The sequence below is a fragment of the Hemibagrus wyckioides genome, linkage group LG18, assembly GCF_019097595.1.
Source record: "Hemibagrus wyckioides isolate EC202008001 linkage group LG18, SWU_Hwy_1.0, whole genome shotgun sequence".
Lineage (NCBI taxonomy): Eukaryota > Metazoa > Chordata > Actinopteri > Siluriformes > Bagridae > Hemibagrus > Hemibagrus wyckioides.
The window spans coordinates 14,335,171-14,353,926 of NC_080727.1; the positions used below are offsets into that span (position 1 = coordinate 14,335,171).

At 38.7% G+C, this 18,756-nt stretch overlaps 2 protein-coding genes across 4 annotated transcripts in view; both read left to right on the forward strand.

The window, feature by feature from the left end:
• Positions 1–1,440: 1,440 nt before the first annotated feature.
• On the forward strand, positions 1,441–10,757 carry cfap53 (cilia and flagella associated protein 53). Its single transcript, XM_058414663.1, has 8 exons — positions 1,441–1,658; positions 3,180–3,409; positions 3,525–3,698; positions 5,474–5,777; positions 6,009–6,227; positions 6,815–7,031; positions 8,012–8,114; positions 9,980–10,757. Exons 1-8 carry the CDS (start codon positions 1,467–1,469, stop codon positions 10,212–10,214), a joined length of 1,674 nt encoding a protein of 557 aa, XP_058270646.1. The 5' UTR covers positions 1,441–1,466; the 3' UTR covers positions 10,215–10,757.
• Positions 10,758–11,044: 287 nt separating this feature from the next.
• Positions 11,045–18,756, forward strand: part of myo5b (myosin VB) — a 75,603-nt gene continuing 67,891 nt past the window's right edge. For 2 of the 3 annotated variants that reach the window (XM_058415712.1, XM_058415714.1), the window contains exon 1: positions 11,045–11,248. In XM_058415712.1, the coding sequence (XP_058271695.1) occupies positions 11,219–11,248 (30 nt within the window). In that variant the 5' untranslated portion in view covers positions 11,045–11,218. Of the gene's footprint in view, positions 11,249–13,328; positions 13,827–18,756 lie in introns of those variants that run through there. The other variant, XM_058415713.1, reaches the window with a different exon arrangement.

Here is an 18,756-nt window from a genome sequence, read left to right on the forward strand (position 1 = left end):
CCAAAAACACTTATCTTGATCTCATCACTCCAGAGTATAGAGTCCCAGTAGTCTTCATCTTTGTCAGCATGGGCCCTGGCAAACTCTAGGTGGGCTATTTTGTGCCTGGGCTTTAGGAGAGGCTTCTTTTGTGGACGGCACCCATGCATGCTATTCCACTGCAGTGTACACCATGTGTAACAGGACACAGTCACCCCAGTTTGGCTTTCTACTTCTTTAGATAACTGCAGTGAACTTACACGCCAATTTTCTTCAACCCTTCTCATCAGAAGACACTCCTGTCGAGGTGTTAACTTCCGTGGACGACCTGGACGTCTCTGTGAGATGGTTGCAGTTCCATCTTATTTTATAAATATTAAATATAATATTAAAATATTAAATATTAAATATAAATTTTTATAGCTTGGCTCACAGTCTCCTTTCTAATTCATACCAAAGGTGTTCTATCAGGTTGAGGTCAGGACTCTAGTCAGGTTCTTCCACATGAAACTGGCTCATCTATGTCTTTATGGACCTTGCTTTGTGCACTGGTGTGTAGTCATGTTGGAACAGGAAGGGGTCATCCCCAAACTGTTCCCACAAAGTTAGGAGCATGAAATTGTCCAGTATGCTGAAGCATTAAGAGTTCCTTTCACTGGAACTAAGGGGTCAAGCCCAACCCCTGAAAAACAACACCTGAATTCAATTTTTTGGACTGGTGTCCCAAAACATTTGGCAATATAGTCTATCTATCTATCTATCTATCTATCTATCTATCTATCTATCTATCTATTGAAGAGAAATCCCTTCAATAATTAATATTTACATATTTAAAAAAAAAAAAAATGCCGTCAAGGGCATTATAAGACACGAGACCAGTAGGAGGAGCTAATTGACCATGGGTTTCTGTATCCAAACATTCACTTCCTTAAACTCAGCTCCAAACCAAAAGCAGTTAGAATTAGAGCGCATTAGTCCTATTCTTGGTGTTTTACCACCTGAGCCCAGTGTCCCTGGGACATGCTCCAGATCCAGAAAGATAAGGAATAAATAAGCACATTATTATAAACTGCAGATTAGAAACTGCACTAGTGTCAAAGCTGCTGATATACATAATAAGGCCCGAGAATGTAAAAGCGCTGTGCTATCTATCTATCTATCTATCTATCTATCTATCTATCTATCTATCTATCTATCTATCTATCTATCTATCTATCTATCTATCTATCTATCTATCTATCTATCTATCTATCTATCTATCTATCTTACAAAATTAACAATTACATCGACTCTTATTTTGAAACAAACAAAGGACTAATAAACACATGCACCTCTGCAAAATTTGACCCAACTGTAAAATCTAATTGTTTTAAACATTCGGCTAAAAAAATGCGTATTAATATTATAAATGTTTACTTTTTTATTATTATGGTAAATGGGTTTAGACAAACCACTGAGCATAGTGTCTGACGTCACATTTGGTTGTCATGGCAACACTTCCTCAAACAGGAGCTGTTAAACGGAGTTTTCTTCTTTCACGTTATTCTCCAAATGGAAAGTTTTGGTCTGTCTGTGAGATAATCTGTGATCGAGGTCGTTGTACAGACATGCTGCTTGGACAGAGGAGAAAAGCTCAGTGTCGGGAATTTACCGGCCCTACACCTCACTCAGTGGCAGTGGTAAGATAAAAATTAAAAACTTGCAATCAGTAATTTTTGTTTAATAGTTTGGGATAATGCATGTATTTCCTAGAACACAGGGGTACTGTGGTTTAACAGTAAACAACTCTGTCTCAAGGGTCAGGAGAAGGAAGACCATTAAGGAATTTAATTCAGATCACATTTTTATCTGTTAGAAATGGTTTATAATATGTTAGATAGATCACATTACAGAGATACAATACAGAGGTTACTGTTCATGGTTACTATAATATTTGTTTGTTTGTTTGTTTGCTTATTTAATTTAAATTTACATTTACTGCATTTGGCAGACTCCCTTTTCCAGACTTACATTTTTATCTCATTTTATAGAACTGAGCAAGTGAGGGTTAAGGGATTTGCTCAGGGGCCCAGCAGTCCCCCAACTCACAATCTTCCAACCAGTAGTCCAAAACCTTAACCACTAAGCTACCACATCCCTAATTGTAACTAACAGAATGTCAGAATGCTAATGAAAGCTCCTTTGTTAAATGCATTTCCAGGAATGAAAGAAAGCACCTTTTAATCATTAAATGATATTTACTCCTTTCCAGATCTGACTTCAGCATTTGCTGTGACTGTGAATTAAAATTTTATACACTATATAGCCAATATATATCACACATGTGCTTGTTGAACATCCCATTCCAGATTTATTCTTCTTTGATATTATAATAACCTCCACTCTTCTGGGAAGGCTTTCCGCTAACACGAAAGGAGTGTGGCTGTGGAGATTTGTGCGAAGTGTACTACAATCCATTGCAAGTCTTATTAGAAAAAAAAGAATGAATGAATGAATGAATGGATGGATGAATGAAAGAAAATGCAGGCACAAAGGTATAAATTTGCTCATTAAGAATTAATAATATACCTTTTTTTAATCAGTACACTATATCCTCAAGGTCCTCTAACTAAAAGTACAAAAGATACATCCTTGAGGTTACCCAGCATTTTTTGTGTGAGTGTGTATGTTCTGCAGTACATACACCAATCAGGTATAACATTATGACCACTGACAGGTGAAGTGAATAACAGTGATTATCTCCTCATCATGGCACCTGTTAGTGGGTGGGATAGGCAGCAAGTGAACATTTTGTCCTCAAAAAATGGGCAAGCGTAAGGATTTGAGCGAGTTTGACGAACAGCAAAATTGTGATGGCTAGACGACTGGATCAGAGCATCTCCAAAACTATCTATCAAAAGTGGTCCAAAGAAGGAACAGTGGTGATCCAGGGACAGGGTCATGGGCGGTCAAGGCTCACTGATGTACGTGGGGAGCGAAGGCTGACCCAACAGACAAGCTACTGTTGCTCAAATTATTGAATAAGTTAATGCTGGTTCTGATTTTTAAAAAAAAAGTGTCTGAATGCACAGGATGATGGGTCAGGGCTGTTTTGGCAGCAAAAGGGGGACCAACACAATATTAGGCAGGTGGTCATAATGTTATGCCTGATTAGTGTACATGTTGAAAGAAAGATTTTCATTGTTTGATCACATTTTTAGCGAGCCAGACAGCCATCATGCAGACCCTCTGATCACCTGATCGTTGAACGAAGGAAGCAGGAGGCTGCTCGCAACAATGTGCTGCAGTTTACCAAGGACCAAAGTGCCTGTGATCTGAGAATAGACTGGGAAAAGAACACCGAGCAGAGGATGGTGTCGGCCACTATTGAGCGGCGCGTCCAGAAGGCAATGGAACAGTATGAGATGAGCATTGATGAACGGAGAGAAAGGTATTCATCCTCTTTCATTCTCCGTTTTTATACCATGTAGGTTGAATGAATGTTTTTGTTAAAGGGTGTGTATCATTTGTTTGCTCTGTCACTCTTTCTGTTACTGTTTGTACAGGCTGCGTAAAATGCTACAATCTGAGGAGAGAGAATTGTTGCAAGAGATGGATGCAAAGAAAGACACTGTGATTGAAAGGCAAACCAGGATGCGCGAGAGAGCGAAGTATCTGCAGGAGAAAAGAGAAAGCGAGAGGAAGAAGGTGGTTGCTGAGAAGCTTGATCAACTCTTCAGGTAGGAGGAATGCAATCATATGCGAAGACGTTGTGTCGAATAAACAGAGATACAAATACAAAAGAAAATGTGAGGAAAGCTTGCCTGAAAGTTTACAGGGTAGCGGTTGAGTCTTGATGTGCATCAGTAGAGAGGCTACAAAAAAGTTGCTTGAGGGGGAGGTTTTTACTTTCTTGTGAGCGCAAGCATAAGGTCAGATATGAAGCTTGGAAATACAAACATAGACCAAGTTTATTATTATTTTATCAAAAATAACAAAGCTTAAAGTCACAGTCACGAAATGAATGACTTTATTCCTCCCCACATTCAACTTGAACCTGTGAATTTGTGCTTTTTACATCGGTAAGGTGAACACAAAGTGCTCTTATTGTGTAAGCAGTTAAAGTCATGAGCACGGTAACTAGGCAACTGGGAAACACTGACAACTAGCACAAGCTATCTGATGACTGAGGCTTATGATTTAGAAAGCTAACACTTCGATGCTAGGTCATTGTACAATGTAAAGGCACAGTGAAAGTGAAATCGAGATGAAAGCATCAAAAAAAAGACTTTTAATTCTTCTTAGCATCTACTGCTAAAAACACCTACTAGTGGTTCAGGCATATTATAAAAGCTTCTTCATTCTGCCAGTTGAGAATTCTTCAGAGGTATTAATAAACATACAGCTTCCAATTTGCTGGTATTTCTACAAGAGTAGGCCTTGGAAACTTTGAGAAAGATGGCGAACATATAACTACTAGTTTAGATGTTTGATGTTGGGAACAATACAAGAAGAAGATTGGAACTATTCAGAAAGACCAGTATGACCACATATATAGACATCTGGTGCAAGATTCATCAGGTTATCTGGTGTTGGTAATACTACATAATGTTGTTGTTCTTTCAGCTGCTCCCTGATTTGTGGGGTCGCCACAGCGGCTCATTTAGTCCGCATGTTTTGATTTGGCACAGGATTTACGCCAGATGCCCTTTCTGACGCAACCCTCCCATTTAATCAGGGCTTAGGACTGGCACTGAGGGTTAGCTCTTCAGTGGCTGGGTTAGCACCCTGCCTGGGAATCGAACCGGGTCCACAGCAATGAGAGCGCGGGATCCTGCAGGTCCATGGGCAGACAGGAATGCTACATTAAGAAGACTTTAAATTAGAAATTTCTGGCAAGACAGTGCTTGTATGACTACCTATTTAGAATTTTGAAGTGAATACTACTATAGTAGGCTTTCCAAAGAGATGATGAACATACAGCTACCAATTTTGACTACTATTTTAGACTTTTGATGTGAATTCTCCAGAGATAGTTGTCTAGAAAGATACTGAACATACTATCAAATTTAGACTTCTGTTGTTGTAAATAGTATAGAAATGATTTCTGATTGAATCTTCTGGACAGTGAATGTCTGACTAGTAATTTCGACTTTTAAGGTGAATACTACACGTGTGGGCTTGCCATGAAATCAAATGTCAAACATCCAATTAGCAGTTTAGACATCTGATGTTGGGAATACTACAAGATAGGCCTTTCAAAATCGAATCATTTAGAAAGACGTTAAACACACAACATCCACTTCAGTCCCCTGATGGTGTACAGTAAATAAATGCTACTAGAATGGGCAGTTCAGAAGGAATCTTCTAGAATAAAGTTGAACATACAGTATGACTACCAAGTTAGACTTTTGGTAGTCTGAATGCTACAAGACTGTGTAATAATTTAGGCATCTAGAACTCATTGATGGTTGTGAGATTTCTTTACTTGATTCTCTGTGCTCCTGGGTTGCAGAGAGCAGAGTGAGGAGTTGCGGGCTGTGCACACGCGCCGGCACCAGGACCAGGTCTACACAGAGCGTGCAGCACAGATCCAATCACGCCGAGAAGAGAGTCGACTGCAGCAGGAGGAAGAAATGCTGTTTGCACAGCTGTGGGAAGGAGATCGCCTGGCCAAAGAGCAGCGTGAGAACCTGCAGGCTCAACGTCAGAGAGAGAACAACTTGCAGCAGCTGGCTTTCCTGCGCATTCAGATGGAGGCTGCAGAGCAACAGAAACTGCAAGCCAAACAGCTCAAAGATGAAGAGGCCCAGTTACTGGTACACTTGGAAAACAGTTAACTTTGGTGGGGTGACAGTAACTCTATATCACACTGGGCTACATCACACCACCTTAACATTGATTATTATTATTCCAATAACAGCAAGTCACTGGTTTACAAGTTTATTTTACTTGCATGCTACATATTAGTTAAATAAAAATAATATGTAGTATATGATTGAAGTCGGCTGTATTTTCGGATTCTGTGTTGATAATGTGTTGTTCTGTAGCGAGATCAGAGGGAGATGTTGCGTCTGGAAGAGCAGCGGGAACACAGACAGAAGCTCCAGAATCAGGAGAACCGGCGCAAGCAGCTAGACACCTCACTGCGTCTGAAAATGAAACGTCTGGCACGAGAACAGCAGGAGGAGCTGGCATTAGACATGAGCATCCTTGAGCAGCTGCTCACACAGGCGAAGGACGAGAAAAAAGAAGAGGCTCTGAGGAAGGTAAGAGTGTCTGTCCTCTGCGCATTCGAAAGCAAGGATTCTAGCAAACGGGAACCATCAGATGCTTGTGGTTTTAGATTTTGTGAGAGTTCTGCATCATCATTTGGTAATGACGTCAATGTCTGCTAAATGAATAAATATAGCTGTAACAGTCAGGCCTACATTAATCAGAGCTACGAGTGTAGCCTTTTCCCTGTGTGCTAGGAAATGTGTTTTGAATTCTTTTTACTTCCTTATAGCTTAAACCATTAAATTCAACTATTAAATCTTGAAATATAAAATCTTTTAAAAATGTTGGTGTATATAGTGTTACATATTGTGTGTGTGGTTTCCAGAAGCAACTGTAATTTTCAATACTGGATCAGTGAAAAATAATACAGTTTCAAAAATTCTTAAAACTATACAGGAACCAAGACTTTAGCTTCAGCCTAAATAGAAAGAACACAGACAGGTCCCAGGTCCAGTGTCTAAGTGTGAAGTTCTCATTTCAGTTAAGCTGCAACCATTTGTATCCGTTGTAGTAGAAGGACACGGTAATGATATAAATCATGCCACATGTCAGTGAATGAAATGTTCCTGTTGAATAGATGGAGCTGCGTGAGGAACAGCACAGGTATCGTCAGTACCTGGCGGAGCAGATGGAGGAGCAGAAACAGCATGAGGCAGAGACGGAGCAGCTGATGGAGGCTGAGCTGCAGCAGACGTGGAAGCGCAGGGCTGAGAAAAACCGTCTAGAGAAAGAAGCCAGAGACCGGCTTATGAAGGATGTGCTGGAAACACGGCGCTTACAAATTCAGGAAAAGTGTAAGGAACACACTGTATGCTCCACATGTATCTGAAACAGTGTCATGGGTATAGATGAGGGAATCAGGTTGGTCACTATCACAAGGAATAGCACCTGACCAAATGACTACCATGTATCCTAGGTGTAGATCTGTATATGATTTTACCAGCCAAGAGCCTTTGGAATTATGTAGCTGGTGTATTAATTTTTTAGTGTCCACCTACACCCACAGAGCTAGCAATAGGTCCAAGGGGAAGTGGTAGGCTCAGTGTTTAAGATGCTGGACTAGCAGAAGGAAGGTTGTGAGTTCAAACACCAACAAGCACTGGAAGTGTGTCTGCTAAATGCAATAAATGAAATTAATTTCATTATAGCTTAGTTATTTTTGAATAATTGAGGTTTGGATTAAACCCATTCAGTTCATGGGGGCAGTTAAACGAGCTAATAACTATACAAACTTAATAATAATTGAACTTAACTGGTTCATTGTGATTTATATAATTAGTTAGATCTCTACATTGGATTCACATGTAGCTATTTCTGACAGAAAACGGGTGATTTGACAGAAAAACACAGAACTGATTACTTATCAGTTATTATCAGTCCTCATACACTAACTGCTGTGTTGGCTGTCTAGCAATTTTTATTAGTGTAAAATAATTGAAACGAATTAATTAATCAATTAATTAAATAAAATAAAATTAAAAAGTAAAAAAAAAAGGTTAACCCCCACCCCCCCAAAAAACACCACCACCAACAACAACAGCAACAACAAAGAAACATTAGGATGGTTTTATTTTAGAAGCATATCCAGGTAGGATGGCTAAAAACGTGGTCTGGTGCATCTTGGCTCATGTCTTCATCATGGATTTGCTCATAAAATAAAGGCATTTGTCGTAATAGTACCATGTTTCCCCCCATCTGCTCAGTAAATCATGTGACAATTTAGACACAATCATGTTTGCTACTTTCATTCTTCTTTTTTCTGTTATTCTTTCAGTGGAGAGGAATGCTCAGAAACAGGCTGAACTGGCTAAGGAGAGAGACGAGCTGAATAGAATCATCCAGGAACACAAGCTGCTGGACGAACAGGAAAAAACACGGTTGGGGTTAAAACTGTCACCTCTTGCTGACATTTTTCTTCTCTCCTTTTATTACAGGAAGATTTTAGTGAAAAATTTAAATGCACACTATAGGCCTCAGTGATCTCAGTGCAGTCTTTTTAGTATGGCTGTGATTTGCATAAGTTGTGTAGCACTGATTGCACAATACTCACAAATTCTCTTTATCCACATCTGTAAATTATAGCTAATTTGCTTTTCGTGACAGAATGCCCCAGTAACACAGCTCAGCCACTACGCATCCACGCTACACGCTAACTCCTCATCGATGTATAGGGTGCCATTTCTTCTGCCCTAGCTAGTCTTATTTGTCTTAATATATTGATTTCTTTTGGAATGTTTTATTCAAAGCCATTTACTTGAAATGGCAGGGTTACACAAAATGAAAAAAGCGCTTTAAGTGCTTTAAAACTCTGTAAAATTGTAGTTAGGCACCAATTAACTTATCTGACATTTTCAATCAGTGTAAACAAATCAATAATTTTTTTATTGTCGCATGTCTGATATAAAATGAATCAGGATGCTAATGGCTTTCACTGAGAGATGTTTTTTTATCTCTGTTGGATAACCTTAAACAGAATTGTAGTAGATGATAACACCTTCATATTTTAGATTCTTATGAACAAGCACTTGGGGCATCTCAGAAAGCAGAAATGACAAAGTGATTCAAAGTGTCACCATTTAGTTTAAAGATAGAAACATTTGTGTGAAAGAAACACATTTTTTTTGTTTTTTTCTTCGACTTTCACATGAAAATATTGCCCTTAGTAGGCTAGGTAAAAACAGAAATACTTCAAGAAGATCATATTTCTATTGTAAATGCTCTTTTACAAAAAAACACATTGTATGCAGTTTAATAAATGCCCAGTGTGTCTCTCGCTCCTAATGTATTTAATCAACCAGTACATGTAGCTAATGTTAATGTAGCTAACAACTAATACAGTCAGTCTCAACCAGAATCTTTTCTGTAAACAAAGATCCAAGTTTTTATATACTTGCTTCAAATCATTGTTACGCTACATTATATAGCCAGAAGTATGTGGACACACGAGTATATACTTTTCCCCAAACTGTTGCCACAAAGCAAGGGCAGGGATGTCCAATTTTATCCGCAAAGGGCCTGTGTGGGTGCAGGTTTTCACTCCAACTGAGCAGAAGCCACACCAGAGTCTACTGAAAGCCAAGATCAGTTGATTAAACAGGTGAATGGAATGAAAACCTGCACCCACACCGGCCCTTTGTGGATAAGATTGGACGCACTAAGATTAAATGAAGATTAGATGAAGATTCCCTTCATGTGAACTAAGGGCCTAACTTTGTTGCAGCATGATAATTCCACATGCACAAAGCAAGCTCCATGAAGACATGGGTTGCCAAGTTTGTAGTAAAAGAACTTGAGTGTCCTGCACCTCAACCCCACTGAACATGTTTCGAAAGAACTGGAACCCTGACTGCACCTCAGGCCTCACTAATGCTCGTGTAGCTGAATGAACACAAATCCCCACAGCCACACTGTAGTTTTTATTTCATTTTCTAGCGTTTCCATGTTTGCCCCGATCTTGTTTTTCTAGCTCATGTTTTTAGAGTTTACATTTGAGTTGCATCACTTGAACCATATCTGCAATTGCTGTGTAACAGACATCTGACTCTGATACACCGATTCAGATATTTACAGAAAAGATTTTGGATGACATAGACTTATATTATCTTTAGCTGCACATTAGACTCCAGTGAAAAGCTGAAATAAACCGAACATTATTGCTGATCATCTATTTTTGGAAAGAAATTCTTTGAAAAATTGTGTTAAAATTGTGTATGTGTTAACATCATGTTATTTTGTGCTCCAGTCTCAGGGAAGCATGTCAGGAATATAAAGCTGGTCTGTCAGCTCAGATTTTGGACAAGCAGCGCCTGTGTGAGGTCAAGAAGGCAGAGAACGACCGGGAGGTCCAAAGGAGTCGAATGGACCAGGAGAAATACAGTCAAAAGGTGCAGGAAATCCTGTCCAGGCCGACGTCACACACCACCGCAGTTCACCCTTTCAGAAGAAGAAGGGATCGACCAACGAGTAACAAAACCTGAAATCAATAGCGTGATTTTAAACTGCGAATAGCTCTCAGTGAAAAATTCTAAGTGAGCTCCTGCACCTAATAGTTATATAGGGTGATATACAGTATCTGGATTGTGATTAAGATGTGCTAAGCAAAATAAAAACTTTCCTCTGTACTATTTTTGGTCTGGATTATAACAAGTTTCTTCTGAATTGCACTGTAGTTTGTTTGTGCAGCGATATTTTCAAAACGTGTCTGACTTGACTGACTAGATTTTAACAAGGTTAATTATTTAAGGGTTAAGTTAAAGGTTTTGTTAAGGGTTTGAATCATTTCTCAATGCGAATAAAAGTCATTCTTTTTCCTCTTACATTATACCTAATGTAATATTGAGACTCTTTTCATGATGTCATGACTTCCCTAGCAACTTTTATGTTTGCTTATGTCAATCACAATAATGTGTAAACCGGCCACGCCCCCAGAATGCACAGGTTCTTGAACTAGAGCTAAGAGAACATCTAGATGATGTTAATCCCAAGACTTGTATTTGCATAAATGAGTTTACGCCTAAATTTAAAAGAATATTTTTAAAAAAATGATGCATGAAAAGTCTTCTTTTTTTTTTTGCTGGAAATCATGGGAACATTAAAGGCAAACCACAGGATTGCAGCATGACTGGACAGTAAGCTTTTATCCAATGACACGCTTGGTTAAATGATTACTGTACATGTAACACCTTTTTGTGCATCTGGGTTAGGTTAGACTATTCCTGGACAAAACATGCTCAACACCCCATACCTGCTTAAGGAGTGGTTTGGGAGTGAACCAGTTTTGTCTGATGTCATTACTGTCTTCTGTCTTTTCGTCACTTGGGCATGTGCAGGCTTTAACTCGTACCTGTGTGTGATAGTTACTTCACTCCCAGCTTTTAAAATTCACACTGATTTGTATTAGGATTTTAAATATGTAAAGAAGGAAAGAGTTACTTTTCAGAACATTTGTGGATACTTTTACAATCTTTATTTAAGAGGCAGGATGACGACAGTCCAGGATCTCTATGTCAGGGTAAGTTTACATATGGACTCTATTTTATTAGTGTAGGGTTGCTGTGTGGTAATGTGTGGCAACCTGGGAAGATTATTCACAGATTATGGTCAGGTTGTGACATACTGCTGAAAATTACAGGCTTTCCTGAAATCTTTTGCATGAATCTCAAACACACAAGTGCTATTTCTGGAAAAGTAAGCTGGGTCTTTAAAAAAAGCTTTCGGTGGAGCACCATTAAATTCATTATTGAAAAAAATGTAAAAAGTAGAAGTATGGCAGGTGTTGCACAACAATCCCGCAGTCCGTGACAGGGAAAAGATGGCATTAGACAGAGAAACAACCAACAAGTTAGAGAGGTCCACAGCTCAGATAGGAGAAACTTTTCTCAGAGCCTCCAAAACCTGAGCACTCCACAAAGCTGGGTCAAAGATATAAAGTTTTTACTTTAGTCAGAGATCCAACATTGCTCATGATCCTGAGAACACTTCCCTCAGTGAAGCATGCTGGTTGTAACACCAGGTTTAATCTTTTGTAAAGTTGTTTCCCTGAATAAAAGTCCCTGTCAGCTCCAGATTGTGACTCCACACAAAGGGACAAGTCTCTGGTGTTTATAATCATTTATAATCACACTCTCTGTTGTCACCCAAATGAGGATAGGTTCCTTTCGAGTCTGGTTTCTCTCAAGGTTTCTTCCTCTTACCACCATCTTCTTGAGTTTTTCCTTGCCACGCTTGCCTCAGGCTTGCGTATTAGGGATTAAAACAAACAAATTTAAATATAATCTTGCAATTTTTGTTCTATGTTTCATATGTTCTGTAAAGCTGCTTTGAGACAATGTCCATTGTTAAAAGCGTTATACAATTAAAACTGAATTAAATTGAATTGAATTAATAGTGCAAGGCATATGTATGCTTGGGTGAATGTAAACCAGTCACTGAAACACTTCCCAGTAAAGATGAGAGGCAATGTACTAGCTATATATTAACCAAATTAATATGTTGCAAAGTTTCAATGATGTGATATTTGAAATATTTAAAGGCCTAGTCAACTACACATATATGGGCGTGCTTAAAATGTAGTGAATTAACAGGTACATTTATAAGGAAATTGTTATTAATTTTAAAGTAAGAATGTTTTATGATGTGTGTCAATGTTTCTAAATCTCCCATGTATCCGTGTGATACAATTTTTTTTTTGATTGTTTTGTTGTACTGAAATGGTTCTGATTGGTCATTTCCTCTGGTTTTGTGTTGATGGTGCTGGTGTTGATGTTTATTTCTACCAAGGACTGAACATGGACTGTAATTACATAACTAAATAGTGACACTATGAATCAAAAAAACACTGCAAAAAAAAATATTCATGAATTTTTTATTTGATAAAAGTTGATTGGCAAACTGAGTTGGAAAAACTGAAATGCGATAAAGTACCTAGTATTCTAATGCTTGGCCACAACTTATCGAGGCATTGGGGACAATATATATATATATATCAGGGCCAATACTTATTAAAGAGAAGGAAAGAGATGTTTAAGAGCAGCCACTTGCTAATAAGGTAATTGTGCTTAATAATGATCTTGTTCTCCCAAACAGGAGTGTGTATATATAGGGTTTTTTTTGGTGCTTAGCTGCTTTAATGAAGATGACACCAGGAAGGTTTACGCACACATTTTACCATTAGTCTTAAACCATAATAGCGGTTTAATGCATGTTTGTTCGATTTAAATGACCGATTTATGTAAACATCTTATGTATAACATCTCAGTTTTATAATTTACCATATCTAGATACAACAGACCATGTATTATTAATAGTAAATACTCTCCTGTATTGCTCTTTAACATGTTGTTCTGAAAATATTCTAATATATATATATATTATTATCTAATATATATATATTATTAGGGCTTCATTATAGATGAAGACTATGTTTGAGTGTCTGTGTTTGACTTTTGAAGAAATGCTAAAGCTGCAAGATGAATTGATAATGATTACGTATATTATGATGATGTCATAATATTCGCCTTTATCCTGATTGGTTGGGAAAGGGGCACTGCAGCGCTCTGATTGGTCAGCAGGAGGCGCAATCGAATCGGCCAGGTGGACTCTCAGCCTGGTGGAGTTTATGGATACAGCAAAGGAACCCACACCTAGAGTACTTCTATTTTCTTTTTAAGCCGGTTTCTCTTGGCTTTTTTTCTTTTTGCCTCGTCGTTTGGTGATATGAAATGCTGAGTTGGTTCCACGCAGTTAAACAGGAAGAGGGAAAACCACAGGATTCTCGACTGTAAGTCTAATAAATGGGAAGAGGCACCTGCTGTGAACAGGCGAGGGTCAGCGGGAGACTCTAACGTTAGCACCGACCTGGACATCTCTGTTTATCTCTAATCTGCGGGTTCAAAAGTACCGACTCGGGACTTTTAAGACAGTGGGAAGGTGTGGGACAGGGAATATCGACTAGCCATGTCTTATATGGATTATACACCTTAATGGAAACATTTCCGTTCTCAACGCGGAAGGATAAATAAACAAACAAACCCCAGTGCTGATGTTGTAACAGAAACAGAAACATGTCCGTGAACGAACTCTTCACCAGGGTGAGTGTCGTGTCAAGTTTTTCCTTCTTAAATCGTTTGCTTTTGGAGAAAAGTTTCGACCCACTTGATTATAGAAATGCCGACTTCTTAGATCTAGCTATTGAACAGTCAGCAATCCGCAATCTAGTAAACACGTGTACATTTTATATTCATGGAGTCGGTATGCATGGGCAGTGAAGTTTATTTGCGGTTATGTTTTACGCTATTGTTTTAGAAAATGCCTCGCACAAAGACTTCCGTAAAATCCCCGTTTGTCTTTAACTTCCGTTTCCAGCAGGGACGCTGTGGACAGGTGCACAGGTAATGATGTTGCGCTCTGCCCAGTTTCGGTGTAACGCGCGCGCGCACGCACGCACAAGTACATATCCTTAGTCATGGTGCAATAAAAAACCAACAGTTACACATAATCACTAAACTGATGGTCAAAAGTATCTTCCAGTTTGCTCTTGAGTAATCCCAGGGAGTGCTATCATGGGGAAAATAATCAACAAGGTGGTGTGACGCAATGCACTTACTCTTATCACACCTAGGTTGATCATTTTCCTATAACTGCATGTCTTGAAGCGTTTTAATTTCCTTTTTAATACCACTTCTAATTTTAAATATTTCATTCATCACTGAACATCATCATAATAAAAAGACAACAACAACATTTTAGTTACAGTTAATGTTGTGGTATTTAAGCTAGACATGTTTCTTGTTATTACTTACAGATTGCTAACACTGGAGACTGCTTCCATTAATGTTAAGCAAAAGTCTCAGTTTTTATCATTAACCTTTAGATTATGTCCACCCAGTGTAAAAAAAAAGTGTAAGAGCTGCTGGGATAGATATATAACAGCTTCTGACCAATCAGATTCCAGAATTCCAGTGTATGAGTAAATATAGTTTAAGGGTGAACATGTATTTATATTATAGAATGTAACTATTTTTAAAATGACTTAAATGATTTAAATAACTTAATATAGTAAAAATATGTGGTTGAATGGAATTCTTCTATGTCCATGTTAGTCCCAAGCCATTGTACTTTTCAACGTCAGCCCATTGGAAGAAAAAAAAAAAACAGGATACTAGGAAAGCACGTATACAAGTCATGTAGGTCCAGGGATGGGCGGAGCTAAAAGCACAGGTGTGTGTCATGCAGGTGCTTGGGATGACCATATAAAGCCATCTGTAATGTAGCCTACAAGGTGTTTCTCTGACCTGCTATTGAATTGCCGTTGCCCGTTATATCATTATTATCAATATATTTCATAGCCTCAGACATGTTTTACACTCGAGTTTCAGATCTGATAATAAGCTATTTATAGGATTGTTCTAGATTTCCGCCTGTATTTTTCTGCTTGAATGGACTCTCTGTGAATGTCCAAGTGTTGAGTGAAGTGTGGCCTTTTCTTTTTCCTGTGCTACCGTTTCCTTAATGTCAACACAAAATAATGCCACCCGTTTAAAAATATTCCCAGTCAAGATAAATGATTTGATTAGTAAATTTAATTAGTAAAGGAAAAACAATTTTAATAACGAAAAGAAACTGCGCATTGCTGTTATGTGTTTTCTATATAATACAGCTCTTAGGAGTACAAGATGCACCACAGTAATTTATGTCTGCTTATAAAAAAAAATACAATAAACATTGTAGGTTCCTGTAACATTTTTTGTAACATTTTAGGAAAATGGACTAAACATAGAAACCTTAAGTGTTTGTTTGTTTTGATCCCCTGGCAGGACTCTTAAAGGTGCTATGTATTTATGTTCGTTCAGTCATTTATTTCAAGCTATGAACCAGCTTAATTTTTTCCTCTCTGTTAGACCACTGCAGCTTGTCATGTTACTGAGAAACAGAAGTATTAACTGTGTGGTTATGTTTTCACTGCAAGAAATTTTTACTGCAATTCAGCTCAGTGTTCTACCCTTCAACCCTGTAACCTTGTGTGTTTTTGCTTTCATTAAAAGTTACAATTTACATTCTATAAGTTACAGTGGCGCCTCCAGCGATTTCCACATCTTCCCCTCACTGAGTTTGCATATTTACTCTGGGTACTTCAGCTTCCTCCCCCAGTTGAAAGACACGCTTTGCAGCATCACTAAATTGTCTGTAGTGTGTGAACGGAGATGTGTGCGCGTGTGTGTGAATGAACTCTGAGTTAGCACCCTGAGTTAGCACCCTGTCCCCTGCCATGTGCCTTGAGTCCCTTGGGATAGGCTCCAGGGTTCCCGCAACCCTGTGTAAGATTAGCTGTACAGAAAATGAATGACTTGATGGAAAACTACCACAGCGTGTAGAGAGGAAGAACTTATTGTATGAATGAACTTTGTGCAATCACAGCAGAAATGAATGTTGTTAAAACAACCCACTGAATGAAACATGTCCTATGCAAGAGCAGCTTGGTTTTTGTGTGACACACACACACACACTGATGCTCCTAATTTAACTGCTGATTTGTTGTAATTTAACTGTCTCAGACGAGAGCTCTATCTGCACTCATTCCACATACATGACCTCACATCCATCCATGATCGACGAGTGCCACTTTGATTGACAGGGAAGGGAGGGAGCACACCCAGAGAGCACAGCCTTTTGGATTCTTGATGATACAACACATTCCAAGGAAACTGAAGATGCAGTGGATTCGTAACAGCAAAAAGATTAGGCTCATTTTCAAATCGCTTTTATCACACAGCCGAGCCTCTTAGAGTACTTCTCATTTCTAGTCAAATGATAACAAAGTTAATCATCTCCACCTCTCCTGCTTGTTCTGCTTATCCATTGCCTAATGCTGACTAATTAGTTTCCTCATAATCTGGGTTAAAGAGACAAATCCAGTGTCTGGCTCTGACATGTCAGCTGTGAATTCAGCAGGCAAGGTAAAGTTAAAGTGGGTCTCTGACAGTCCCGGGCTTTTAAAATGACCACCCTCTGTTCACTATGATGAAAACTTAAAGGAGCAATCTGATCAGAAATAAATCTGATCCTGTTTTCTATCGTACCTTAATAACCTAGTTGATCAGCACTTTTTGTAGTGCAGCTACGATGCTGATAAAGCTAACAGGAATTGGAAGCTTGTAGCTACCAGTTTAGCATTGTGACGAATGCGCTCTGAACCCAACAGTTTTTCTACACTTTATATAGCTGAGACAATAGCTGACAATATGACGTTATAATGTAGAGTTACGTCACCATACACTTTAATAAGATTTTGTTTATGTCTCATCCTCCATATAACTTTAGTTGTAACACTGATCAACTGATTGGTTGTTAAAATGCCAAATTTTTAAAATTGGAATTTAGTTTCCTATTTGTTCAAGCACAATCTGACTCCTAGTGTGTATTGTGAAATGTTTATTTATCATGATATATGTATACATCTGTTTCTTTACCACACTCTAAAGAAACTATAAAAGTAGTGTCATGAATTAGTTGACCTTTAATCCTTTAAGTCTTAAGAGAAAACGCTGAAAGAAACCACAAAATCTATTTCATGGAAACACGAAGCAACTGTCGCTTTGTTGTGGGTTTAAAAAGAAAAAAATAAAAGCTAGCTCTCACTTGAGCAGTTAAAAAAGACCCCGATGCACAGCCTGGGGCAGATAAACAAGTCGCATAGGTCCGAGGGGAGTGGAGATCACAGCAGAGCAAGGTGTGTGTGTGTGTGTTTCCCTCCCCCATTGCGGCTGCAGTTACCACACTCACTTCAGGTCCCACCATTCAAGCCCCCAGACACTAAGCCAGAAATGCTGCACTCGATTTAAGGCTGCACTTTCAATCAGCACTGAATTAAATGCGGCCTCACACTTGAGAATAAGTGCTTCAGCAGTGACCTGGCACTCCGAGTCGAAATACGAGTGCTTTGTCATTTCGTGATGTACACAGAGAACAAAACACTCTGGTTCTCATTTACAACAGTGCTGAGGTTCTCCAACAGAAAACTACAACCGAGACAAAAAATGCAAAGAAAATCATGGAAGTGTTTCCAGTGATCTGTGTTTGTGGGAATAATAATAGGAGGTGTGGGCATTCCTTGTGTACTCAGTGTACTTTAGTGATATCCTGCTGTGTCAGTGGAGCACTGTGGGTAATGGAAATAAGCTTAAGGTGCCTGGAGCTGAGCTGTGATGTCGGAGCTGTTAATTGTTTATGGAGTGTGCGCTGTATAAGGAATAAGGGTATGGCGGGATAGGAAAATAATCAATGATGTTATTTCCTTTGGTACCACAGCATTTTATTTTAAGCTTAAAAATGAAAAAAAAAAAAAAGACACACCATAGATTTTGTTCATTTATGATTATTATTAATTGCGGAATGTCCATGATACAAGTTAGTTCTTGTTATCGCTTATGTTAGAGCAGGTATTAGCATGTGTCCCGAATGACCTGCTATACACTATGCACTTACACAATACACTATGTACTCTGCATCTTTTGTATGAAAGTATCAAACCGAGCGCTAAAGTTTATTTTACTGACCAAACGACACTGTTACAGTAGCTTTAGCAGAACACAGTGAATTATAATAATAAATCACACAACATGGGCTAATTTAACAGACATTAGTGAAACATTTTGTTCTGTAATGTTGTGGGTCATCCGGCGTGAGCGTCTGGTAGCCCCACCCCTTTTCCACCACGTAAGCAAAGCTGAGACCGTTGTGTGCATGAAGCCTCCAGCATTCCACACTTACATTCAGGGACATCCGGGAGTCACACTTCTTATTGTTGGTGTGAACTCACACTATTCATACTAAACAATGGCAGAAGATTAGAGCATAAGTATGCAATATTTCCTCAGGTTAAAATTCCCTGAGGTTAAAAATGCAGCTCGTCATCTTGTGGCAGAAAAATTATAGGCACATAAAATATAGATGGTGGTTTGCCTCACAGCTGGAACTACTGTAAGAGCTGACCAATCAGATTTGAGAATTCGGTGTCACTGC